General features: G+C 44.2%; 1 protein-coding gene across 3 annotated transcripts in view; it reads right to left on the bottom strand.

Moving 5' to 3' along the window:
* LOC141259389 (cytochrome P450 2J2-like) overlaps positions 1–24,475 on the bottom strand; it is a 263,707-nt gene that overhangs the window by 135,363 nt on the left and 103,869 nt on the right. For all 3 annotated transcript variants that reach the window (XM_073675295.1, XM_073675297.1, XM_073675296.1), the window contains one exon: positions 9,664–9,824. In XM_073675295.1, the coding sequence (XP_073531396.1) occupies positions 9,664–9,824 (161 nt within the window). The remainder of the gene's footprint in view (positions 1–9,663; positions 9,825–24,475) is intronic.

Genomic DNA, 24,475 nt, shown 5'->3' with positions numbered 1-24,475 from the left:
TACCTGTATCTGTGACTTCTAGTCTGTTTCTGCCACCCTGGGGGCTGAGTTCCCAGGCTCGTTCCTGTATCTTGTTCCGGGTTCAATTCCTGTCTGAACTGTGTCCTAGCCCATTACCTGTTTGTTTCTATGTCCGTACCTGCCCTTTGCCTGCAGTGTCTGAACCTGCACCCAACTCCAACTCATTGTCTCTGTACTTCTGTTTGTGAGTTTTGTGTCCACTCGCTACTTCATTGTAAGTACCTTGTGTGTATCTGGTTCTGCTTGTACCGTCTCCCTGCCTCTGTATCTACCTCCTGTGTTCTAACTATCTTCCTGTGTTTCCCAGTCTGTTCCATGTGAACAGAGCTCTTTCCTGTCTGCCTGCACCTTCTGCTCTGCGGGTTTTGCTCTGCTCGTCTACTGCACCCGCGGGTTTTGCTCTGCTCTGCTAGTCTACCGCACCTGCGGGTTTTGCTCTGCTCTGCTCGTCTACCGCTCCTGCGGGTTTTGCTCTGCTCGTCTACCGCACCTGCGGGTTTTTCTCTACTCTGCTAGTCTACCCACCTGCGAGTTTTGCTCTGCTCTGCTAGTCTACCGCACCTGCGGGTTTTGCTCTGCTCTGCTTGTCTGCAGCACTTGCAGCTCTGTTCCTGTATCCCAGTCTGTACTGGTCCCTATCCTGCTTGCGTTCTTACCTGCTAGTATCCACCTGTCCGCATTCCAGCCATGCCTGCCAGCCACCTGTCTGCATACCAGCCGTGCCTGCCAGTACCCATCGGTCTGCATGCCAGCCATGCCTACCAGTACCCACCTGTCAGTATGCCAGCCTAACCTGCCTGTTCCTGCATTCCTCGGTGTGGGTCAACAGCGGTGACCGGGGTCTGACCTGGAGTAGCACCTGGTCCCTCTACTCTGTTCCTCCCTGGTTCACAGAGTCGACTGAACCGCCGTGAGTTGATACTTAGTCACGCCCCTCCAGGCACTCCTCGGTTCATGGTCCAGTTGGATCACTAACCACGCTCACGTCAGTCTGTCCAGGCGTGTGCGTAACAAAATGCACAGCACACAACCACACTAAGCATGTAAGTGTGAATGGGGATACGAGGAGAACATCGTGGAACAATAAACGCGTTTTGGACGCACACTGTATTCTTAAACTTGGTCATTAGTTTTTATAAGTTTTGGACTGGAATCTGGATATTCTTTCCTCCTGCGCATAAGTCATTTTGGACATTTAAAGTTTTGCTACCAGTGTGTGCCTGTTTGCTTGGCAATCTGAAGAGTTCCGTTCATATTTGGTGGAGAATGCAGGCATTTTGTTGCTAGTGGCAACATATGAAAATCTGTTGGCGTTAAAATGATTGGGCAATTCAAAGAAGTACTTGCCCACAATGCAAACTGAGAATACTCATTTGGACTAAAGTTAACTCATTACGTGCCAAATACTTTAATTGCCAACATATCTACAATAGAGAGGCGAAATAAAAAAAACAACACGTTATTACATTCTGCAGCCACTATTACATCATTTGGTGAACTATCCTACAGCTGGACAAACCTCTGGTGTTAATGGGCGAAAAACAGTCCAGAATGCATTACAAAAAATGACCAAATGAGGACGATGTGCGATGTGGAGGCCTATCGAACTGTTTTTGAGTGAATTATAGATCGAAAAAAAACACCTTTAGACCAGTAGGCTGAGGTACTGGCTCAGTTCTTGTCTGGTGAACCACAAATAGCTAAATTATGACCTCACCATGTGGGCTTAAAAGAACTACAATAAATTAATGGCTGAAATACTTGCAGGGATTGAGTCTAGCGGTCCAGGCTCAGTGGTTGCAGCAATGGACTTTCTGCAAAAATAAACCACCAAGGTCCCAGATGTTTGGCCTTTTCCACTTGGCACAATCTATCATTTTTTCACACCTAACCCCCTTCAACAGATGTAGTGGCATAAATAAAAGGATCCATTCTGTCCTTTTCAGCTTTAGAGCTTGCTCACAACATATAAATTGGACGAGTGCTATCCGATTTTTTTTATCATATAGAATTTTCCCCAATGTTATTTAATGGGGCATTGCAGAAGACTTTTTTTTCTTACTGACAGAATCGGTCTGTGAAAAAAAATCGCAGCATGCAGAGATTTCAATCTGAAATTGGACGAGACTCACCCATTCAAGTCTTTGGATGCAAGAAAAAAAAATGGGAGCCACAGTACAGCATCTGATTTTTATGGACACATTGCATTTCTGTAATATAGGAAACCGTAAATGGTCTTATAAATGATTAAATTACTGCTATTGTAAAAAAAACAGATAAGTGAGAAAAAAAATAGTTCCACTTCTCTGGATGATAATCGGAACGAAGCCAAAGCGAAACGCTCGTCACAAGGCTCTTTCCTTGGGTCCATGCAGTCGAATTCTATCATGGGTAAGCTGATACCACCCATTAGATAATATGACTTCATTCTGAATACTACATCTCAGGATGAGTGTTCCATAGGGATGGCAGGCTTATATAGGCACCATGCATAAAGAGCTTCATGCCTACAGATATACCTTTTTTAGCCTGGTATCTCTATAGCAATTATACTGCGTTTGCTTGATTAACCAAATAGTTTTTCATTTGTAATAATGATTTAGTAGTAATTAAGTCATGTTATGGCCACTGCATGTCTATATATAAACAAACTTTTGGTTATAAATAGCATATGTACTGTTTAGTGATGGCACAGTAATATATATAGTTTTGTATTAGGGCTGTATAACCATAGGTACTGCATTTTGATTCATTCGTCATTGTGCCTCTGTATTTAAATACTTCAATTTTTAAATTGTATTTTATTTTGAATAAAGGCTGTGTGCCCACAATGCGGATATAATGCATCTCCGCCACAAAAACACATTAAAAATGCTTGTTAAGTTGTCTGCCATGTTTCCCAATGATAATCCGCATATGCTGTGCACATGGTGCGTGTTATCATTGCGGAAAAATCCGCAGCCCAACCATTTCTTGAGCGCAACCGCAGCAAAATCGCCGCCATTGACTTGCATTGAACCGCATAACATTCGCATGTATACATGTATGCATGCGGTTCAGTGCGTAGATGGTACCCGGGTCTGGATTAGAGGAGACTCCTCTGACCCAGGTACCATTTGTAAAAAAAAAAAAAAAAAATTAAAGCCTAAAATTTTTAAAAAAAAAAAAACACATTATACTTACTGTACCTCTCCGGTGGCCCCTGGTCTCCTCTCCGGTGGCGTTCTCGGCCCGGCGGTGTTCTCAAAGGACCTGCGGTGACATCATTTAGTCATGTGATAGTCATGCGACTGCTGACTTCGGCGGTCGCTTGACCTGCCAGCTGACTAAATGACGTCAATGCAGGTCTTTTCAGAATGCCGCGGGACACCGTTGACAGAGGACGCCACCGGAGAGGAGACCGGGGGCCACCGGAGAGGCAAGTATAATTTTTTTTTTTTTTTTTTTTTTTTTTTTTTTACTATTCATGCTGCCGGTTGCATGGATTTATATTGTGTGACCAACTTGTCAAGCACTTTTCCAAGTGATGCTCAAAATCTCTTGGGCATAAGTGGGCATAAGTATATTTGTAAATACCTTGTGTTGCTGATAATGCCTGTGAGCAGCAATATCAGCGGCCGCTCACAGGCATCACGTGACCCAGCGCTGGCGTGAGGAGTGACTCAGCGCTGGGGTCCCCATGGTGGCTGTTGGGTTGTGGGCGGGGTTATTCCCCGCGTCACACCCAGTCTCCACCGCACGCTTTCCCATTGAATGGGGAGAGGGAGAGCGTGTGGTATGTTAATGTTTTCTAAGATATGATGCCACAGTAATTTAGTTTGGCCACTAGAGGTCACCGATGTACAAGAGAAGAAAACACTGAAAACAGGAAGAAGAAATAACGGTCGTTTTTTTCCTGAGGTGATTTTGTGTGGAGACGTGCTGCCTGAGAGAGACAGGAGTTTTGGGAGCCTGAACTGATCCAAATTGGACAGCATGGTGTGATCCAGTGAAAGCGGCTCCGTAAGTAAACTTTCATGTGTGACCGGTCACCTACTGTTTAGATAGGTAGGGAGAGTTAGATAGGATTCGCAGCATCTCAAAGAACATTCCTGTTACTGAGATTACAGATGGACTGATGGAGGCTGTGTGAGCTCCAGTGTTTCTAAACTCTGGTGAACGTGAATGCCATAGGAGAGCACCGTGAAATATTACTGGGATTAATCTGAATCTTCACCTGCACCTGTACCAGAGAATTCGGTGACCTAGGAAGCTGATTAAAATCGTGTGGCCGGATGTCAGAATAACATTCAGTTCAGTTTTCTGTTTGAGGATATTCTGTCACGGCTTCCGCTCTGAGCGCTCGCAAAGAGGACAGTGTACTGTGTAAATGTTGTGTTGATACAAGAGATTAATCGTGTAAATATATATAAATAAAGGGGAAAACAGGGTACCCGGAATCTTTTGTAATTTAGGAGGGAGGAGGGTATAAGATTGTATTCCTGAGAGAACCACGTGTCACGATCACTGTAGAACTACAGGTAGGCCCTATACCGGATAATGGTGGGAGTGGTACAGTCTGGGGATAGTTCCTTCTGTCCGTGAAGGGGGCACCTGGGATCTCTCAGGCTGCATAAATTGTATCTTGTGGGGGTTTTTTTGTCTGTCGTGGCCCATACTTTGTATGTGAAATACTGTTATTTATTGCAAGTTATTTATAGCAGCGCCATATCTCATCCTCACACACGTACGACTGGCGTTACGGTCATTACAAGGGCGCGGTGGATGCTGGGTGTGACACAGGGGAATAATCCCGCCCACAACCCAGCAGCCACCAGTGGAACGCGGCAGATGGACCCTCTGCTGCAGCCTGGAATTGTCGTGACGTCAGCGCCGGCTGCAGCCGGGGTTCATGTGATGCCTGTGAGCGGCCAGTGATAATGCAGTGTATCATATACTTCTTTTCCCCACTGTATGAACCAATATCACTACCTTTTTCAGCGCCTGTGCTGCATTCCAGAAAGTTAGGGGTATCATATAAAAGATATACATCAGAAAAAGCATGGGGTGTCCATCAACCAGCCATCCTCCACTCCATCCATCTGGACCATCGAGATCATTTCATGCATGATAATGCCCCGTCTCATGCTGCACATAACACATCTGCATCTCTGGCTGCTATGGGCATAAAAAGGGACAAGCTTATGGTGTGACACCCATGCTCCCCTGACCTCAACCCCATTGAGAACCTCTGGAGCATCATCAAAAGGAGTGTCTATGATGGCAGGAGGCAATTCACATCTAAGCAACAGCTCTGGGAGGGTATTCTGTCCTCATGCAAAACAATTGAAGCAGAAACCATCCAAAACCTGACAAATTCAATGGACAAGAGAGTTCAGAAGCTCCTTTCGAACAAGCGGTCCTATGTGCAAATGTAACATCACCTAGAATAAAGTTTTGAGTTGAAAACTGTTTGATTTCAGTTTGTAATAACCTGCTAATGCTTATAATTTCAAAAATGACCATTTTTTTGTTCTTTATTAAAATGAAAAAGGTTGAAAACTCTGCTGTGCATAATAATTTGGAACATGCATTTTGAGTGCAGTTTGAGTTTTTTATTTTTTAAAAAATATGCTGTTATCATAGGCAGTTTGTACAAAAACCTTTCAATTGTACTCTAATAGTTATTTGACTGGAAAATTACAATGACTGCAATTCATATAGGTAATTTGGGAAAATCTGAGAAAATATTATTTGCATAATAATTTGGAACACAGTGTATTCCTGTTACTCCGCCTCCTATCTTTGTCAAGAATAGACCTAGCTATTGGCTCTGAATCAATCATACGCTATATTAAATCTGTCAGGTATCTGCCAAGGAGTGTCTTAACACTCACCTAACACAGGTACACCAGCAAATTAGTGTTGTGAGGTCTCCAGGGGTATATTCATGGTGCCTCAATCCTTTTTGGCTGCAACTAATTGGTCCCACTCTTAGCGCAAGAATCTTACAATATTTTAGTTTTAATGAGGAATAGTCATCTACAAGATTTATATGGGATGCTATGAAAGCATATGTACGGGGATTATGCATAGGGGAGATCAATAAGATAAAATCTAAAACAAAGGAGTTAACCCAAAAATTGCAACAGAATGTTTGCGAAAAGGAGGTACTTTATGTGGCACATATGTCAGCGACAAGTAGAATAGAATGGGAAAATGCACAGAAAATATTGGCTGATCATTTGCCATCATTAGCTTCTCAGAAACTGTTAAGCAAAGATACTTCATAGAGGGTGAGAGTGCAGGTCAGCTACTGGCAACTATAGTTAAAGCACAGATGGGAATAGCCTATAAAAAATATAGACTGGTCACAACAGATGGGAGGATGGTAACAGACACTGATGAGGTTATTAAACTTCTCCATTCTTACTATACGTATGAGTACACATCTAAGACTAATGCTTTGGAGGGAGATATTTCCTCTTACCTAGATGAAATTGCTTTTTTTTAAGCTGTTTGGAGCTAGAAGGGAGGCTTTGGATCAGCCCCTGGACTTGGAGAAACTAGATGATGCATTACAAACCTTGCAAAATGAGAAAACACTTGGTGCTGATGATCTCCCAGGAGAATTTTATAAACTAAATAAAGAGGCACTGCTGCCAAAGCTCTTCGATGTCTTTAAGGAGGCACTAGAAAGGGGCTACCTATCAGATTCTATGAATAAAGCCATAATAGTTTTAATACTATAGCCTGGAAAAGATATGTCAAAACCTGACTCATATAGGCCAATCTCTCTAGTCCCATTGGATATTAAACAACTAGCTAAGGTTTTAGCCAATGGATTGATTAAAGTTAGCAGAAAAGTAGTACATGAGGATGAGGATCAATCTGGATCTATGTCAAATTTATCTACCGCTATAAATCTGAGACATCTATTCCTCAACCTCCAAATGAGCTCAAAGGGAGATGGCACAAAGGCGGTTATATCCTTGGACGCTGCCAAAGCATTTGACAGTGTGGAATGGAGTTATCTGTGGGCAGTTATGAAAAGGATGGCCTTTGGTCCTTATTACATTGCTTTAACCCAGCTGTTATACCACTCCCCAGTTGCCAAAATTCGAGTGAATGGTCAACTCAGACTTTTAAATTACAGAGGGGCACTAGACAGGGATGTCCATTGTCACCCTTTCTCTTTATGCTGGCCATTGAACCCTTGGCATGTCGCTTAAGAGAGTCAAGAGATTTTACTGGGTTTAAATGTGTAGAAATAGAGAAGCGAGTGAGTCTCTATGCAGAGGATATGGTGCTTTTTATAGATAAAATGAGTTCAATTAGTCCAATAATGTCAATCATAAATAGACTTCGGAAGGTTGTCAGGTTTATCAATTAACTGGAATAAATCTCCCTCTGCCCCATTCTCCAGTAGTGGAACAATCTCCGTTACAAATTGTAGTAAAGTTTAAACATTTGGGAAGAACGGTCAGTACCAAGCCTAAAGAATATGGAACATTAAACGTGATCCTTTTTTGAATACATTTAGAACCAAGGTGAATGCATGGTCCAAACTCCCCTTATCAGTTATAAGTATAGGAAATCTTATCAAGAGGATTATTATGCCACAATTGTTATATGTGCTAGATAACGCTTCCTGTTGGCTTCCTCTCCCCATATTTCAAAAAGTACAAACCATGTTCAGAGAATTAATATGGCGTAAACAGCTTGCTTGAAAAAAACTACAAACTCTCCAACATAATAAGGATGAGTGTGGACTGGCCATTCCTGATCCATGGCTGAATTTTATTGCATCCCAATTACAACACCTCCATGGATGGGGGAAGTACAGATGACATTGGCAAGTCAGGTGCTTTTCTTTTACAGAATATGAAATGAGCTTCACCTCTGACTTTGGGAGTCTGGGATTTCTCCCAGAGGGAATCTTCTTACTCCCACACTGGCGTTAGTCTATAAAGTGTGGGACAGAGGAAAGAAACTTATGGGTATTAAGGGATTCACCAAATACACACCGGTATGGCATAATCCAAATTTGGGTGAAGTATGAAAGTTAAAGGGCTTTTCTGATTGGGCGCAAAAAGGGATCTGGTCGATAGAACAATTATTTACAAACTCTGTCCTTTAAAGGTCTTCAACAGCCACAAGAGTAATTCAATTTATCGCGCAACACTTTTTACCCATGCCTACAAATCCGACATGCTCCTTCAGCTCAAATCGGGTCTGATGGATCTTAGCATACAACATCATCCCATAATAGATACCATTACTTCTACAGGTCATACAAAGGGTTTAATCTCTACAATATATAAGTGCCTATTGTCATCCCAACTGGATAATCACCCTCTGACACTTAAAGCTAAATGGGAGGGGGATGTAGGCCCTATATCGATAGAGCAATGGAGAGAGATTCAAGAAACTGTTCCCAAATTATCTCCCTGTGAGGCCCAAAGGATCTCTCAACTATAATTCACAGAGTATACAAAACTCCAAGCTTTTTACACAAGATAGGGCATTTTGCATCATGGAGCTATCCTAGGTGTGGGATTGATGAGGCACATTTGATGCATAGGATGTGGGAGTGTAGACAGATATGACCTCATTCCAAAATGGGCCTATCCTTGATAGAAAGGGTGTATGGAGTGAAATTGTTAACAGAATCCCCGTATATGTATATTTGGAATATTTGAGGATGGAGTGGATCTCGACTTGCCCCTATTCATAGGTATCTCTCCTATCTTATTTCAAGCATGTAAACGTCTTGTATTTCACTGGTTAGACACACAACCTCCATCTAAGGGCGAGCTACAACTGAAGATAATATAATCTGGTTGGAAAGAGGAGTCTATAGTAAACGTAACTATTCGAAAAGATATGGAGTCCTTGGTTGGATACTCCAGAGTTGCCCACAAATCTTCTAATTAGAGATAGAATATTAACAATGCTATCCCTTTATTAGTCACTTTTTTACCTTCTTCCTCCTACAAATTTTATACTCCCATTTTCAGAGCAGTTCTAGAATAACGTTCTCTGGAATGTTGGGATTTGGGTTTAGTGTGGGTTAGGGAATTGAAGTTGAGATACATTGTTTATGTTTTATGCTATGGAATTACCATGTCATGTTTTTTGAAAGATGGAAAATTCATATTTGGAGTTTAATCAAAAATGATTTGATAAAATAAAATTAAAAAGGGTAAGGAGTGCAGAGTAGGAGGGCTTCCTAAAGAAAAACTAACAGGTCTGTGAGCCAGATTTCTTGCTGGTTGGTAGGTGATCAAATACTTGTTTCATGCAATAAAATGCAATTTAATTATTTAAAAATCATACAATATGATTTTCTGTTTTTTTATTTTTATATTCTGTCTCTTACAGTTGAAGCATGTGTACGATAAAAGTTACAGACCTCTCCATTCTTTGTAGGTGGGAAATCTTGCAAAATCGGCAGTTTATTAAATACTTATTTTCCCCACTGTACATTAAAGAACTGGTGACAGGTTCCCTTTAAACAGTTACATATACTGTAAATCTCCCCCATGGCCTTCATAGATAAATGTGGTACCTTTTTACTGTGTTCTCCTACAGCACCTGAAAATAATCAGTAAAATAATTATTAATTCTGTATTTTAAAACTGCACGAAAGAAACTGCTTACCTGACCACATAAAGTACCAGCAAAATCAACAACCACATTAGTAGAATCAATAAGACGATGGAAGTCTTCATTTTTCAATGAGTAGGTATGGCCAAAGTTCACAGCAGACATCACATTACCAACTGCATTCATAATGCAGCGACTGGGGTCAATGGCACTTCCTGATGGATCAATTAAAAAAGAAGGTGAATGGTATAAATGGCACAAGAAAGGCAAAGGAAATTATCAATAAATGGGTAGTTTCATGCACAGACTTTGGTTCAAAGTATCATTATTTCCACATAATCATCTCAACACGTCAATGCTTAACCATAAAACAAATGTACTGTATAATTTTCTATATAAAAAAAACTTTTGTATTAAGTAAAAGAAAATACAGCAATATACAACCCAATGTTTACGCTGAATGCAAATACATATGACTCACCCCTGGGCCGTGGGGCACCCGGAACCGGGCTTCAGTGCGATGATGGGAGTAGTAGTGGCAACCCGATCCCGTGGCTCAGGGTGGTCAGACCAAATGCTGTGGCAGTGTATTTGTAGAGTTATGAATGTCCGAGTACGCCACCCCTGGATTGCGGTCAGGGATGACCGCCGCTGCTAGGCAGACCGCTGAGGCTGATGTTGGTGTGCAGCACAGGGATAGGATAACTCCCCACGGGAAGAGTGTAGCCTCAGGGCAGCGTATGTGAATGCTGGGGGTGATCGTGCAGGCCGCAATAATAAAAGTTCAGAGACCGCTTCAAACAGTCCAGGGTCTTTATTGAAGGTATTATTACTGACCCAACAGGAGTACCGAGCAGGAATGGGCCTGGGTGTCTGAGAGCATTCGGGCGAGCCCCACTGGTCAGGGTGAGTGGGTAGGCCTACCGTTCCCTCTCTGCCCTTGCTGACTATCGCCCTTTTCGTGGTGTGATAGCCCACGTCCCTGAGCTGGCCGTGTACTTCGCCTGTATAGCTTGCAACTCGGGCCTTAGGTACCTTTTGCTTTTCTGTGCTGTACTGGTCCCTCTGTGTGGCGGAGCCTCCAGGCTTCTTAGGCCAAGGGACCTGAAATCCCTCGCGGGTTGGTTCTCTGCTGCCGGGCTTGCAACCCTGACAGCCTCGGACCCCAATGTCCGGTAGTGTAGTTCTTTCAGCCAGGACCGGCTCTCGTCGCCTCTGTCCCTGGCTCGCAGCTGCTCCTCTGCCTCCCGGACTCCTCAGCTTCAGCTCAACTGTCCCTCCTTCTCTGGGACTAGTCTCAGTCCTGAGCTAGGTCGTCCAGTTCTCCCTAACCCTGCCCCCAGTTCCAGCTTTTATAGGGGCAGCCAGCTCCCCCTACTGGCCTGGGACAGGAGGTGCTGTATGCTAATTGTCCCTGACCAGAGAACCTCCCTCCTGCTCTCAGACACAGCCTTTAATATTTGTGGCATCCAGGCCTGGGGTGACACACATACAATCATAGCCGAAAATGTTAACACCCTTGAAATTGTTCCAGAAAATGAAGTATTTGTCCCAGAAAATTTTTGCAATAGCACATGTTTTGTTATACACCAGTTTATTTCTTGTGTGTATTGGGACAACACAAACAAAAGAGAAAAAAAAAAAGGCAAATTGGAAAATTGTTGGCACCTATCCAAGACTGTGGGTAAACAACTTTGTTTTAAGCATTTGATGGTCATTTAAAATCACCTGTGGCAAGCAACAGGTGTGGGCAATATGAAAAATCACACCTGAAACCATATAAAAAGGGAATAAAGTGTGTCTGCGTGTGCCACATTAAGCATGGAGAACAGAAAGAGGAAAAGAGAACTGTCTAGGGACTTGAGAACCAAAATTGTTGAAAAATATCAAACAATCTTCAGGTTACAAGTCCATCTAAAGAGATTAGAGATTTTGATGTTCACTTGTGCACGGTGTGCACCATAATCAAGAAGTTTACAACCCATAGGACTGTAGCTAATCTCCCTAGACGTGTATGGCAGAGAACATCTAAGTTACTTACAGGTAATAGGATTTTTCAGAGCCCATGACAGCGCTACCTGAGAGTGGATCCACCCATCCAGGACAGGAAACCCACTGAAATAAAAGGGCAGCACCTCTCCACATCAGTTGGTTTACAGAGCATGAGATGACCGCCAAACAATTATTAGTATCAACATACACCAAATTATCACCACACTCTAAATTTAATCACTCAATCTGAAAAAGTGCACCCACAACCGGTGAGAGGGGAATATAAGGGTGCTATCATGGGCTCTGGAAAATCCCATTACCGGTAAGTAACTTAGATTTTTCCCTTCATCCATGACAGCACCACCTGAGAGATTTATACGCGTATAGAATAACCACCCACCTCAGGGTGGACCACTGCTTGTAAAACCCTTCTACCAAGCGTTAGATCGTTTGTGGAGGATAAGTCCAGCCTACAGTGTCTATAGAAGGTTTAAGGAGAGGACCAAGTTGCTGCCTTACATATCTGGTTGATGGTTACCTCTGCCTTCTCTGCCCAAGAAGTCGCAATCACAGTGGAATGAGCTAAGGTACTCTGAGATTTAATGCCCTTTTCTAGCTCCCTGAAAAGGACACGAACAATTGGGTTTTCCTCCACCCTTTAGTTGCTTTTATATATTTAATTAGGGCTTTTCAAACATCTAGGGTGTGAAACGGTTTTTCTTTGGGGTTTTTTGGTGTACTACAAAAAGAGGGAAGAACAATTCCCTGAGCACTAGTCAGGTCCCTAGACCACTCTATCTTCCAGCACCTGAGTGTATGGGGGATTTACCAACAAGGCCTGAATATCACTGACCTTAGAAGTGACGTCAAGGCTATGAGTATTATGACCTTAAGGCCAAGGCCCCACTGCAAAGAGACAATATATTGTTCTTGCACAGGAGCCTCTTCTGTCTGTGTCTACTACTGGTATGTCCACATGACCACATAAGCATGGAATGCATGGAAAAATGAACTGCATTATTGAAGTCTGTAAGGGATGTTCGTTCTCCAACCTTTCAGTAAGGCCACTGCCCCACTATCAGTATTTTCCTAATCAGAGAAAAGCTATAATAGAAACAAGTGCACCAATTCTGCATTGATCACCCACTCCTGATTTTGGCTCCCACTCCTGAGAAAAAATACTGACCGAATACGGATAGTGGGTCCGTGGCCTAAGGGTGAGATTCTGGATGGAGGCTTCCTGTACCTTCTTGAGGTCTCCCATCAAGGATCGGAAACCGAACTGATGCAGAGGAGAGCTGCCGTCCTTTTATTTCAGCGGGTTTCCTGTCCTGGATGGGTGGATCCTCTCTAAGATGGTGCTGTCATGGGTGAAGGATGGTCCAAATGGTGCATAAGCAGCCCCAATCAAGTAGCAAAAAAAATTCAAGCTGTCCTGCAGGCTTAGAGTGGATCAGTGTCAGCGCAAAGTATCTGTCAACATTTGGATAAAATGAAACGTTATGACAGGAGATGCAGGAGGACCCCCCACTGACAAACAAAATCTAGACTGCAGCTTGCCAAAATGTATGCAAGTAAGCCAAAATCCTTTTGGGAAAGCATTTTGTGGACAGATGAGACCAAGATATTCTACTATTTAACAAAAATGGAATGAGGCCTACAAAGAAAAACACCGTACCTACAATCAAATATGTTGGAGGTTCAAAAATGTTTTGGGGTTGTTTTGCTGCATCTGGAACTGGATGCCTTGACTGTGTGCAAGGCATCATGAAATCTGAAGATACCCTTTGGGTCGCAATGTAGTGTCCAGTGTCAGAAAGCTGGGTTTGGGTCCTAAGTAGGGATGAGCGGATGTCCGGATTTGGCCAGACGTTCTTTAAAGTCCGGTTTGCGACTCGAACTTGACCCCAGACTCTGAACCCCATATAAATCAATGGGGACCCAAACTTCAGTGCTTTAAAATGGCTGTAAAATGGTCAGAGTAAGGGATAGAGACTGAAAAAGAAAACAAAATGTGGGTAAGAGCAGGACAATTGCCCTGCAAACAAATGTGCATAGGGAAATGACCTTAAGGGGTTCTACCACCATACCAATCATGGTAAAATAGTAAGTAAATGAATAACATAACATTAACAGTGCCGCCACAGAGACTAAGCCTTGTTACTGCCAGTCCAGATAAAAATTTCACCTACAGAGCATGGGGCAGAGTAACCCCACAAAAGTGGATTAAAAATTTCACCCACCGGGCATGTTTTCCATTTCTCCCACAGCTCCTAAATTTCATCTCCAGTATCGTACAGTACAGCAACTGCCGATGAAAAGCTGCTAGTTTGATATTGGATCGAGCTGGCGGTCCGCTGTGAGGTTTGCTACCGGAAGTCCAGTTAAAACTTTCACTAAGAGCATGGGGCATACCACCCCCACAGAAGAGGTTACAAATTTGACCCACAGAGCATGGGGCACAGTAACCCCTACAGAGGCAGCTTACAAATTTCACCCACAGAGCGTGGGTCAGAGTACCCCCACAGAGCCAAACTTTTACCTTTAGTAGCGTACAGAAGAGCAGCCACAGATAAAAAGCTCGTAGTTTGTTTCTAGATCAAAGTGGCGTGAGGCTTCCTACTGGCAGTCACAGCCACTTTGCCTTGGGATACCGCCCCAATGTTGTTGAAAAAATTATTGTGCAAAGCAGGCAACCAAACGTGAATACTCCAGCTAGGGATAATGGAATAGCACTCAGTTTCTATTTTCTTATTTGTTGGAACTGGAGCCATGATTAGGAGGGGACCCGGTAGAACACAAAGCCTTATCTAGAAGGTGGATCCAGGATAGCTGAAACACTCTGCAGTGATCTGTAGTGTAAGAGCTGTGCATGTGTCCATCACAGTGAATGTGCCATTGCCTGTGAAACATCAAAGAAAATGTGTTACATGCTACTCCCTGTATCTGAATGCGTTGATAAGTAAAAGAGGACTTTACAAGTACAAGCTGGTATGCCTGTCTCATTCTGAAGACCACGGTAGGTGAATCAGAAGTTTGTATGAAAATCTACCCCACCAAAAACACTGCACTCCACACACACCCAGGGATCCAAAAGGTCCCCCTATTTCTGTAGAGGGCCGCAGTGCCGATTGTACTACACTTGACCACGGCTACCACCCTGGGACCTGTTACATTTTGTGTAGTTGGCAGGATGTGGGTTCCTTGCATGGAGAAAGTGGGGTGAAGAATGCCCGTGGTGCACTTGAAGAAGCACCTGAAAATGAACAACCTGAAATGGTACAGCATATAAATTCCAAAATGTTGGACATTGATGCAAATATGACAGTACCTGATATTGATCAAACTAAGATGGCAACCAAGATGGAGGCGACTTGTGGTCTGAGGTGGAAAAGTTCAGCCCATCATGGGAGTTTACAGCGCCTGAGGGCACGAAAAGGTACTCACCACCCCCCCCCCCCCTCTTCTGGGTTGAATGCCCCCGGGGAGTGCTGAAACTAGGGCTTGGCCCAGAATGGAAGTAGTGGTCCAAAAGGCGGGCGCTTCAAAATGAAGTACAGCCCACCTGGTAAGAAACAAAAGAGTGAAAGAGGCGTGACTGAAGCCGGAGTCGCCAGGAGTGACGAATGATGCAGTGAGGCCTGCAGAGAAAAAAAGACCACATGGAAGCTGACACCATGGACAGTCTGCAGTGAGGCTAGAGGAGAGCAGCAGTGCAAGAACGTGAGAGAGAAATTGACTTATGACTTCCGGCGGTGCAGATAAGCAAGCGCTGAGCAGTACCATCACAGACATGAATGCAGAGTACACAGCGCGTTTTGGCAAAGTGCATCCACAGATATGGGATGCACACCACCAGGCTGGGCTTGACGTTCACCGGCACCAACCACTCGTCTGCTGTTTGATCCCCATCAACAGCTCCAGCGCCTTGTGGGATTTGTTCCCCAAACAGAGGAGTTGAAGAACAGCCTGCTGTCATTTCCCCCTGGCTGTGCTGAAGTTAGTGGTGTAGGTCTTACGGTGACCAGATGAGGAGGCAGTGGAGGAAGTGCCCATGCACTAGAGGTAGGACATGGGCAAGAACTCATTCCGCCTCTGTCCTAGCCGCCATTACATTTACCCAGTGGGCAGTTAGATAGATGCAACACTCCTGGCCATACATACTGGTCCACGTATCAGTGGTTATGTGGACCTTGCCACTGATGCCGTTGCACATCTTATTTTGTCCGCAACATGTGTGTGCAGGGTAGGGATGGCACGCCTGGAAAGGAAAGTGGCGGCTGGGAACAACGTACTGTGGGACAGCCACCGCCATTAGTTTTTTGGGTTTTTTTAAACTATCCGTCTCCCCCAGCCAAAATGCCAGCATTTCAAAGGCCAGTAATTTGGAAGTGCTGCCATTCAAGTCCATGGCTCGTGGGTGACATCACTTTCTCTAGAAGATTTGGAGGATGGAAAGCTGAACACTTGCATGGGACGGTGTGGAGATGTTCAGTGACACTGGTTGTGGTGATGGTGCTATCACATCCTCTTTGCAGGGAGGCAGGTGGCCCAGTTGATGAGCGGGAAGACGATGCCGAGACCACAGCAGAAGAGGGAGCAGGAGTAGGCTCAGATCTGTCATGCTTTTTAAAGGAGTGTACTCCACTGCACCTCGCACTTTGAATTCAGATGTCTGGTCATGCAGGTGGTGCTCAGGTTCAGAAAATGTATACCTTGCTTTAGGCTCTGATGGCTTAGCATGCAAACCACTGCTCAGTTGTCATCAGGACATTCCCTGAAGAAATGCCACTTCAGGGAGCCCTTTTGAGCTGGCTTTGGTATGCGGATTTCAGCGGTGGGCAGTAGCAGCCTACATACTGGCTAAGGACCGCCCGCTGTGCCTTTGCACCCTGTTCATTCTTTTGCTGTGCTACTGGAGCAGTGTGGCCACATCTTCCTCCGAACTGCGCATGTTCATAGGGTGGCCTCCGCTCCATGTGTGGTCTAGGACCTAATCATCCCCTGCATCATCTTCCACCCACTCCTCACCCATGCCCTCATTGCCAGTCTACACACTGCAAAATAACGCTGCAGTTGGCAACTGTGTTTAGTCATCCACAGACATGTGCTGCACTGGTCCACTGATAGTTTGCACTAGCCCTCCCATGTACTCATCCTCCAACCTAACAAGTGGTTGGGCAACAGTGCACTCGGTCTCTTCCACTTTGGGGGCAAGGGCAGGTGGATGGGCCATGAAACCCCAGCCAGCGGAGTCATCAAAAAGCAGAAGAGACAGCTGCATGACTTGGGGCTCAGACTGGTTGGCTGATTTGCAAGGGGGTGAAGTAGAAGCCGAATGACCATGGTCCTCAGTTGCCTACTCTGTACTTTCAGCAGTGACTGGGCTGGAAGATACTTCACATTAACTGAAGGCACTCTCAGCCATCCAATGCAGCACCTTTTCAAAATCATGTGGAATCAACATTCATGCAGCGGTATTCTGTCCTACGAAAGGACGCATAACGTCCTGTCGTCTGCGTGCACTAGAGGAAGGTGTTTTATTTGGGCAAGTAGCAGGCAGAGAACTAACACATCTTCTAACTGCAGCAGCCACACCACCAAGGCCATGTCAACATCCCCCATTTGATGCTCTCCTCACTCTTGGAAGCATTTTTTTCTGCATACTACTCCCACAGAGACTGCGAAAGAGTAGACTACTTAATTTCCCACACTACTAGAATATGCACAGCGGTCCAGAAAAATTATTTGTTTGCCCTACAAATGGCTGCTGAGATTTATTTATTTATTTGTCACAGTACTAGAAAACACAGCAATCCAGAAAAATATTTGTTTCCCTACAAATGGCTGCTGAAATGTACTTATTTGACATACTACTAGAAAACACACAGAAGAGCAGAAAAATAATTTGCTTGGCCTACAAGTGGCAATGAGAGATTTATTTATTTGTCTTACGATACTGGCGTAGCACTGCTGGAATCCAGTGGCCGAAAGATCACAAGCAGTAACCGCAAGTGGTAGTAGAAGATCTTGGACTTAGCAAAGGAGTTGTAGGAAACAATTCGTAGATAGGCAAGAACAGTCTAAGTAAGACAGTCCAGGAGTTGGAGACTGGAACTAGGCTAAACAGCTAGAATCAAGCAATCAGTGAGAGATCCATGTAGCTGTAAGTAGGCCCAAAGAGGAAACAAGATGGATTGAACAGGTTCAGAATCTGCCATCTTAGTAAAGGGCAATTGCAAAACACAGCAGCAGCCTCCAGTGGTAAGGAGTGGAATTGCAGCACAATTAAGGTGAACAATAGAAGCCACTGTAGAAGGAAAACAGGAATCGGGACACCAGTTCACATCTCGATTCTGGAGGGCTACCTGTAATCTACTAAAGGTAACCCTGGACTTCTATTCAGCCTACCAGCCCCAATCCAATGGCCAGGTAGAGTGGGTCAGATTCTAACCAAATTCCTGTGGCATTTTGTCAATGCTCACCACACAGTGATTGGGACGGATGCTCCTACCATGTGAGCGGGTCCTCTGCTAAGTTTCCTTTTTGTATTGTGTATGGTCAACCCCCCCCCCCCCCCAAATACTCAATTCCCTGTAGCTACTACCTCCAACGTCCCTGTGGACGAAGCTCTCACCAATGACTTCTCTAGAATATGGGAGGACATCAAGGCCACATTGGTGAAGTCTTCAGAACGGATGAAGAGACATGCAGACAAGAGGCATTTGGACCCACCTCTGTTTCATACTGGGGACAAGGCTTGGCTTTCTTAAAAGTTAGTCCATCTCAATCTACCTTCGTACAAGTTAGGTCTCCGTTTTATAGGTCCTTTTGAGGTTCTCAAACAGATACATGCGGTATTCTACAAGCCCAAGCTCTTGGGCTCCATCCTCAGCTTATTCCATGCGTCTCTCTTCAAGCCTGTCATCTTAAGCTCCTTCTTCAATGACCCGGGTACCAGTCCTGCTCAAGTCTGCTCTGAACACATCATTGAGGTGCAGAATATTCTGCCCACTAAAAGGGTAAGAGGAAAAACTTTTTTTTCCTAGTGGATTGGAGGGGGTTCGGTCCTGAGGAGAGGTTGTAGGAGCCCAAAGAGAACATTATGCCCCCCACCTCCTGAAGAGATTTATTACAGGCTTGAAGAAGAGGAGGCAAAGTGGGGGTACTGTAGCGCTGGCATCCTTGTGTGATCCCCATCCTCCACAGCCCGGGACACAGATTTACTCACTGCCCCCACCCTTGGCCAGCACTTTCTCCTGCTGCTGCGTTCTCCCTGGGTCTGCGCACGTCTGGCCGATCCCCAGGCACTACACTTAGGGCGCATGGTCTGAGCCTCTTAAATAGACAGCACGTGACATCCTAAAGTGTCCTCAGCCAATAGCTTGGAGACAATTATTATTTAAGGCACCTTCACCTGTTGTAAGGTGCCTGAGCAACGTGTTTGCTCTGCTTGTCTGTTAGTTCTCAGGTCCCCAGTTCTAGTATATTGGTCTGTAACTGCTTATACCCGCCTGCACCTGCTATGCCTGCATACCAGCCATACCACCTGCTTACACCTGCCGTTCTGGTCTTCCTGCCGTGCCTGCCTATGCCAGCCAAGCTTTTTTCGTTCCTGCTCATACCAGATTCCTGCCCCTTTGGAGCTCATCTGTCGTGTGTCCAAGGTCCGTCAATCAATCTGGAACCAAGTCTAACCACTCCTTCAGGGGCTCCAGCGAAGAGTCAAGTGTTCGCCTAGTCACACTGCTCCAGGCTCTCCTCGGTCCATGGCACAGTGGTTCCACTATTATTCCGGTTACAGTATGCCAGATACATGACTTTGGATTTGCTGAGACCCTGACGTATAGATCAAAATATATATATATATTAGATGGTGGCCCGATTCTAACGCATCGGGTATTCTAGCATATGTCTCCCGACCCTCCTTTATAATGCCCAATGCAGGATGTCACACACCCCCCCTCCCTTATAATGCCCCATGCAGGAAGTCACATCCCCCCTATATACTGTAATACCCCATACAGGATGTCACATCCCCCGTATATAATACCCCATGCATATAATACCCCATGCAGGATGTCATATCCCCCCTATATAATGCCCCAAGCAGGATGTCACATCCCCTATAGTGCCCCATGCAGGATGTCACATCCCCCCTATATAATACCCCATGCAGGCTGTCACATCTCCCCTATATAATACCCCATGCAGGATGTCACATCCCCCGTATATAATACCCCATGCAGGCTGTCACATCTCCCCTATATAATACCCCATGCAGGATGTCACATCCCCCGTATATAATACCCCATGCAGGATGTCACATCCCCCGTATATAATACCCCATGCAGGAAGTCACATCCCCCCTATATAATGCCCCATGCAGGCTGTCACATCCCCGTATATAATACCCCATGCAGGATGTCACATCCCCCTATAGTGCCCCATGCAGGTCCCCTATGGCCCCATACAAAAAAAAAAAAATCCAATACTCACCTCACTGCTTCTCTGGACTCCAGAGTAGCCGGCATCTTCCCGCTGTGCGCTGTGACCGCTCAGGAGAGAGCGCGGTGTAAAGACGTCACCGCGCCCTCTGACCTGAGACGTCACAGAGCACGGGAGGAGAGGAGAGGGGAGGAGAAAGGAGGAGGGGAGGGGCGTCACACTTGTCATCGGGAGATAAGCGGCCGTAGCCGCTGATCTTCTGACCATAGCCGCATGTAGGTCAGCGGCGCCTGCGGTCGGGGGACTTATGCTGCGAGCAGCCGGCTGCATCGCCGCTGACCTCCGTGCCACACATGAGCCGCTAATGGCCGCCATGTTTTTCTGAAATGCCACGTCGCTGATTGGCCGCGGCCTGACCAATCAGCGACCTGGGATTTCCTGGACAGACAGACGGGATAAGAAATATATATATATTATTATTTATTTTTGCAGAGTCTCAGTGTCTTCTATGTGATGTATATGTCACAGTCTCAGCGTTTCAGAATTGATGTATACGTCATCATATATATGATGAATGTACAGTCATGGCAGAGAGTGTTGGTATCCTTGAAATTGTTAAGAAAAGTGAAGTATTTCTCCCAGAAAATTATTGCAATTACATGTTTTATTATACACGTTTAATTCCTTTGTGTATATTGGAACAAAAAAAAAAACCTGAAAAAAATGCAAAATGGGACAATTTCACACAAAACTCCCAAAATGGGCTGGACAAAATTGTTGCCACCCTCAAGTTAATATTTGGCTGCACAACCTTTGGGATAAATAACTGAAATAAATAGCTTCTTATAACCATCAACAAGCTTCTTGCACCTCTCAACTGGAATTTTGGACCATGCCTTTGCACACTGCTCCAGGTCCCTCATATTTGAAGGGTGCCTTTTCCGAACAGCAATTTTAAGATCTCTCCACAGATGTTCAATGGGATTTAAATCCGGACTCATTGCTAGCCACTTCAGAACTCTCCAGCGCTCTTTCCATCCATATCTGGGTGCTTCTTGAAGTAGGTTTGAGGTCATTGTCCTGCTGGAAAAGCTATGAACTAGGATGCAAAGCCAGCTTTCTGACACTGGGCACTACATTGCAACCCAATATCCTTTGATAATCTTCAGATTTCATGATGCTTTGCACACAGTAAAGGCACCAATTGCAAAATGCAGCAAAACCACCCCAAAACATCTTTAAACCTCCACCATATTTGACTGTAGGTATTGTGTTCTTTTCTTTGTAGGCCTCATTTCGTTTTCAGTAAACAGAATGATGTGCTTTACAAAAAAGCTGTAATCTTGGTCTCATCTGTCCACAAGATGATTTCCCAAAAGGATTTTGGCATACTCCTGTACATTTTGCTAAACTGCTGTCTAGGTTTTTTTATGTCTCTGCGTCAGCAGTGGGGCGCTCCAGGGTCTCCTGCCATAGCGTTTCATTTCATTCAAATGTAGATTGATAGTTCGCGCTGACACCGATTCAAGCTGTCCCGCAGGCTCAGGGTGTATTTCTTTGGAACTTAATTGAGGTGGGTTATCCACCATCCGCACTATCCTGTGTTGCAACCTTTCAACAATTTTTCTCTGCCGTCCACGTCCAGGGATATTAGCTACAGCGCCATGGGTTCTAAACTTCTTGACCATGTTGTGCACAGTGGGAAAAGAAACATCAAGCTCTCTGGAGATGGATTTGTAACCTCAAGATTGTTGATATTTTTCTCCATGCTTGGTGTGGCACAGACAGACACACAATGCAAAGATTGAGTGAACTTTGCCCCCTTTTTATCTGGCTTCCAGTGTGATTTTTATATTGTCTCCACCTGTTATTTGCCACAGGTGAGTTTGAACGAGCATCAAATGCTTGTTTACCCCAATTTTGGAAAGGTGCCAACAATTTTGTCCGCCCCATTTTTGTTTTTTTTTGTGAAATTATGTCCAATTTGCCTTTTTTTCTGTTTTTTTTTGTGTTGTTCCAATACATACAAAGGAAATAAACATGTATATAACAAAACGTGTAATTGCAATAATTTTCTAGAAGAAATACTTCATTTTCTCAAACAATTTCAAAAGGTGCTAACACTTTCGGCCATAACGGAATATGGCTGTATACACATCATAGAGTGGATACAGGCTGCTGGCTATATATCTACACTACCGTTCAAAAGTTTGGGGTCACCAAGCCAATTTTGTGTTTTCCATGAAAACTCATACTTTTATTTATCAAATGAGTTGCAAAATGATTAGAAAATATAGTCCAGATATTGACAAGGTTAGAAATAATGATTTTTATTAGAAAGAATTATTTTCTCCTTCAAACTTTGCTTTCGTCAAAGAATGCTCCATTTGCACCAATTACAGCATTGCAGACCTTTGGCATTCTAGCTGTTAATTGGCTGAGGTGATCTTGAGAAATTTCACCCCATGCTTCCTGAAGCCCCTCCCACAAGTTGGATTGGCTTGATGGGCACTTTTTGCGTTCCATACGGTCAAGCTGTTCCCACAACAGCTCAATGGGGTTGAGATCTGGTGACTGCGCTGGCCACTCCATTACAGATAGAATACCAGCTGCCTGCTTCTTCCCTAAATAGTTCATGCATAATTTGGAGGTGTGCTTTGGGTCATTGTCTTGTTGTAGGATGAAATTGGCTCCAATCAAGCACTGTCCACAGGGTATGGCAATGTGTTGCAACATGGAGTGATAGCCTTCCTTATTCAAAATCCTATTTACCTTGTGCAAATCTCCCACTTTACCAGCACCAAAGCAACCCCAGACCATCACATTACCTCCACCATGCTTGACAGATGGCGCCAGGCACTCTTTCAGCATCTTTTCAGTTGTTCTGCATCTCACAAATGTTCTTCTGTGTGATCCAAACACCTCAAACTTTGATTCGTCGGTCCATAAAACTTTTTTCAAATCTTCCTTTGTCCATTGTCTGTGTTCTTTTGCCCATATTAATCTTTTCCTTTTATTAGCCAGTCTCAAATATGGCTTTTTCTCTGCCACTTTGCCCTGAAGGCCAGCATCCCGGAGTCACCTCTTCACTGTAGACGATGACACTGGCGTTTAGCGTGTACTATTTAATGAAGCAGCCAGTTGAGGAGCTGTGAGGCGTTGATTTCTCAAACTAGAGACTCTAATGTACTTGCCTTGTTGCTCAGTTGTGCAGCGCGGCCTCCAGATTCGCTTTCTACTCTGGTTAGAGCCTGTTTGTGCTCTCCTCTGAAGGGAGTAGTACACACCGTTGTAGGACATCTTCAGTTTCTTGTCAAATTCTTGCATGGAATAGCCTTCATTTCTAATAACAAGAATAGACTGTCGAGTTTCACATGAAAGTTCTCTTTTTCTGACCATTTTGAGAGTTTCATAGAACAAACAAATGTAATGCTCCAGATTCTCAACTAGCTCAAAGGAAGGTCAGTTTTATAGCTTCTCAAATCAGCCAAACCGTTTTCATCTGGGCTAACATACTTGTGCAAGGGTTTTCTAAACATCCATTAGCCTTCTTACACAGTTAGCAAACACAATGTACCATTAAAACACTGGAGTGGTGGTTGTTAGAAATGGGCCTCTATATACCTATGTAGATATTGCAATAAAAACAAGACGTTTGCAGCTAGAATAGTCATTTACCACATTAACAATGTATAGAGTGTATTTCTGATTCATTTAATGTTAGCTTCATTGAAAAAAATGTGCTTTTCTTTCAAAAATAATGAAATTTCTAAATGACCCCAAACTTTTGAACGGTAGTGTATATTATAGTGGATACAGGCTGCTGGCTGAATAGATCATATAGCAGCTACAGGCTGCTGGCTATATCATATAGTGGACACACTGCTGGTTTTATATATATCATATAATGGATACTGTCTGCTGGCTGTATGCTGTATACACGGAAAGTATTCAGACCCCTTTAAATTTTTCACTTTGTTTTATTGCAGCTATCTGGTAAATTCTAAAAAGTTAAATTTTTTTTCTCATTAAAGTACACTCTGCACCCCCATCTTGACTGAAAAAAACAGAAATGTAGAAATTTTGCAAATTTATTAAAAAAGAAAAACTGAAATATCATATGGTCATAAGTATTCAGACCCTTTGCTCAGTATTGAGTAGAAGCACCCTTTTTAGCTAGTACAGCCATGAGTCTTCTTGGGAATGATGCAACAAGTTTTTCACACCTGGATTTGGGGTCCTCTGCCATTCTTCCTTGCAGATCCTCTCCAGTTCCATCAGGTTGGATGGTGAACGTTGGGGGACAGCCATTTTCAGGTCTCCCCTGAGATGCTCAATTGGGTTTAGGTCAGGGCTCTGGCTGGGCCAGTCAAGAATGGTCACAGTTGTTCTGAAGCCACTCCTTTGTTATTTTAGTTGTGTGCTT

This window comes from Phyllobates terribilis, unplaced genomic scaffold, assembly GCF_046119375.1.
Source record: "Phyllobates terribilis strain yellow unplaced genomic scaffold, ASM4611937v1 Scaffold_3__8_contigs__length_932513732, whole genome shotgun sequence".
NCBI classification, from domain to species: domain Eukaryota; kingdom Metazoa; phylum Chordata; class Amphibia; order Anura; family Dendrobatidae; genus Phyllobates; species Phyllobates terribilis.
Note: the sequence above shows the minus strand (reverse complement) of the source record. Positions and strands in the feature narration are given on the sequence as shown.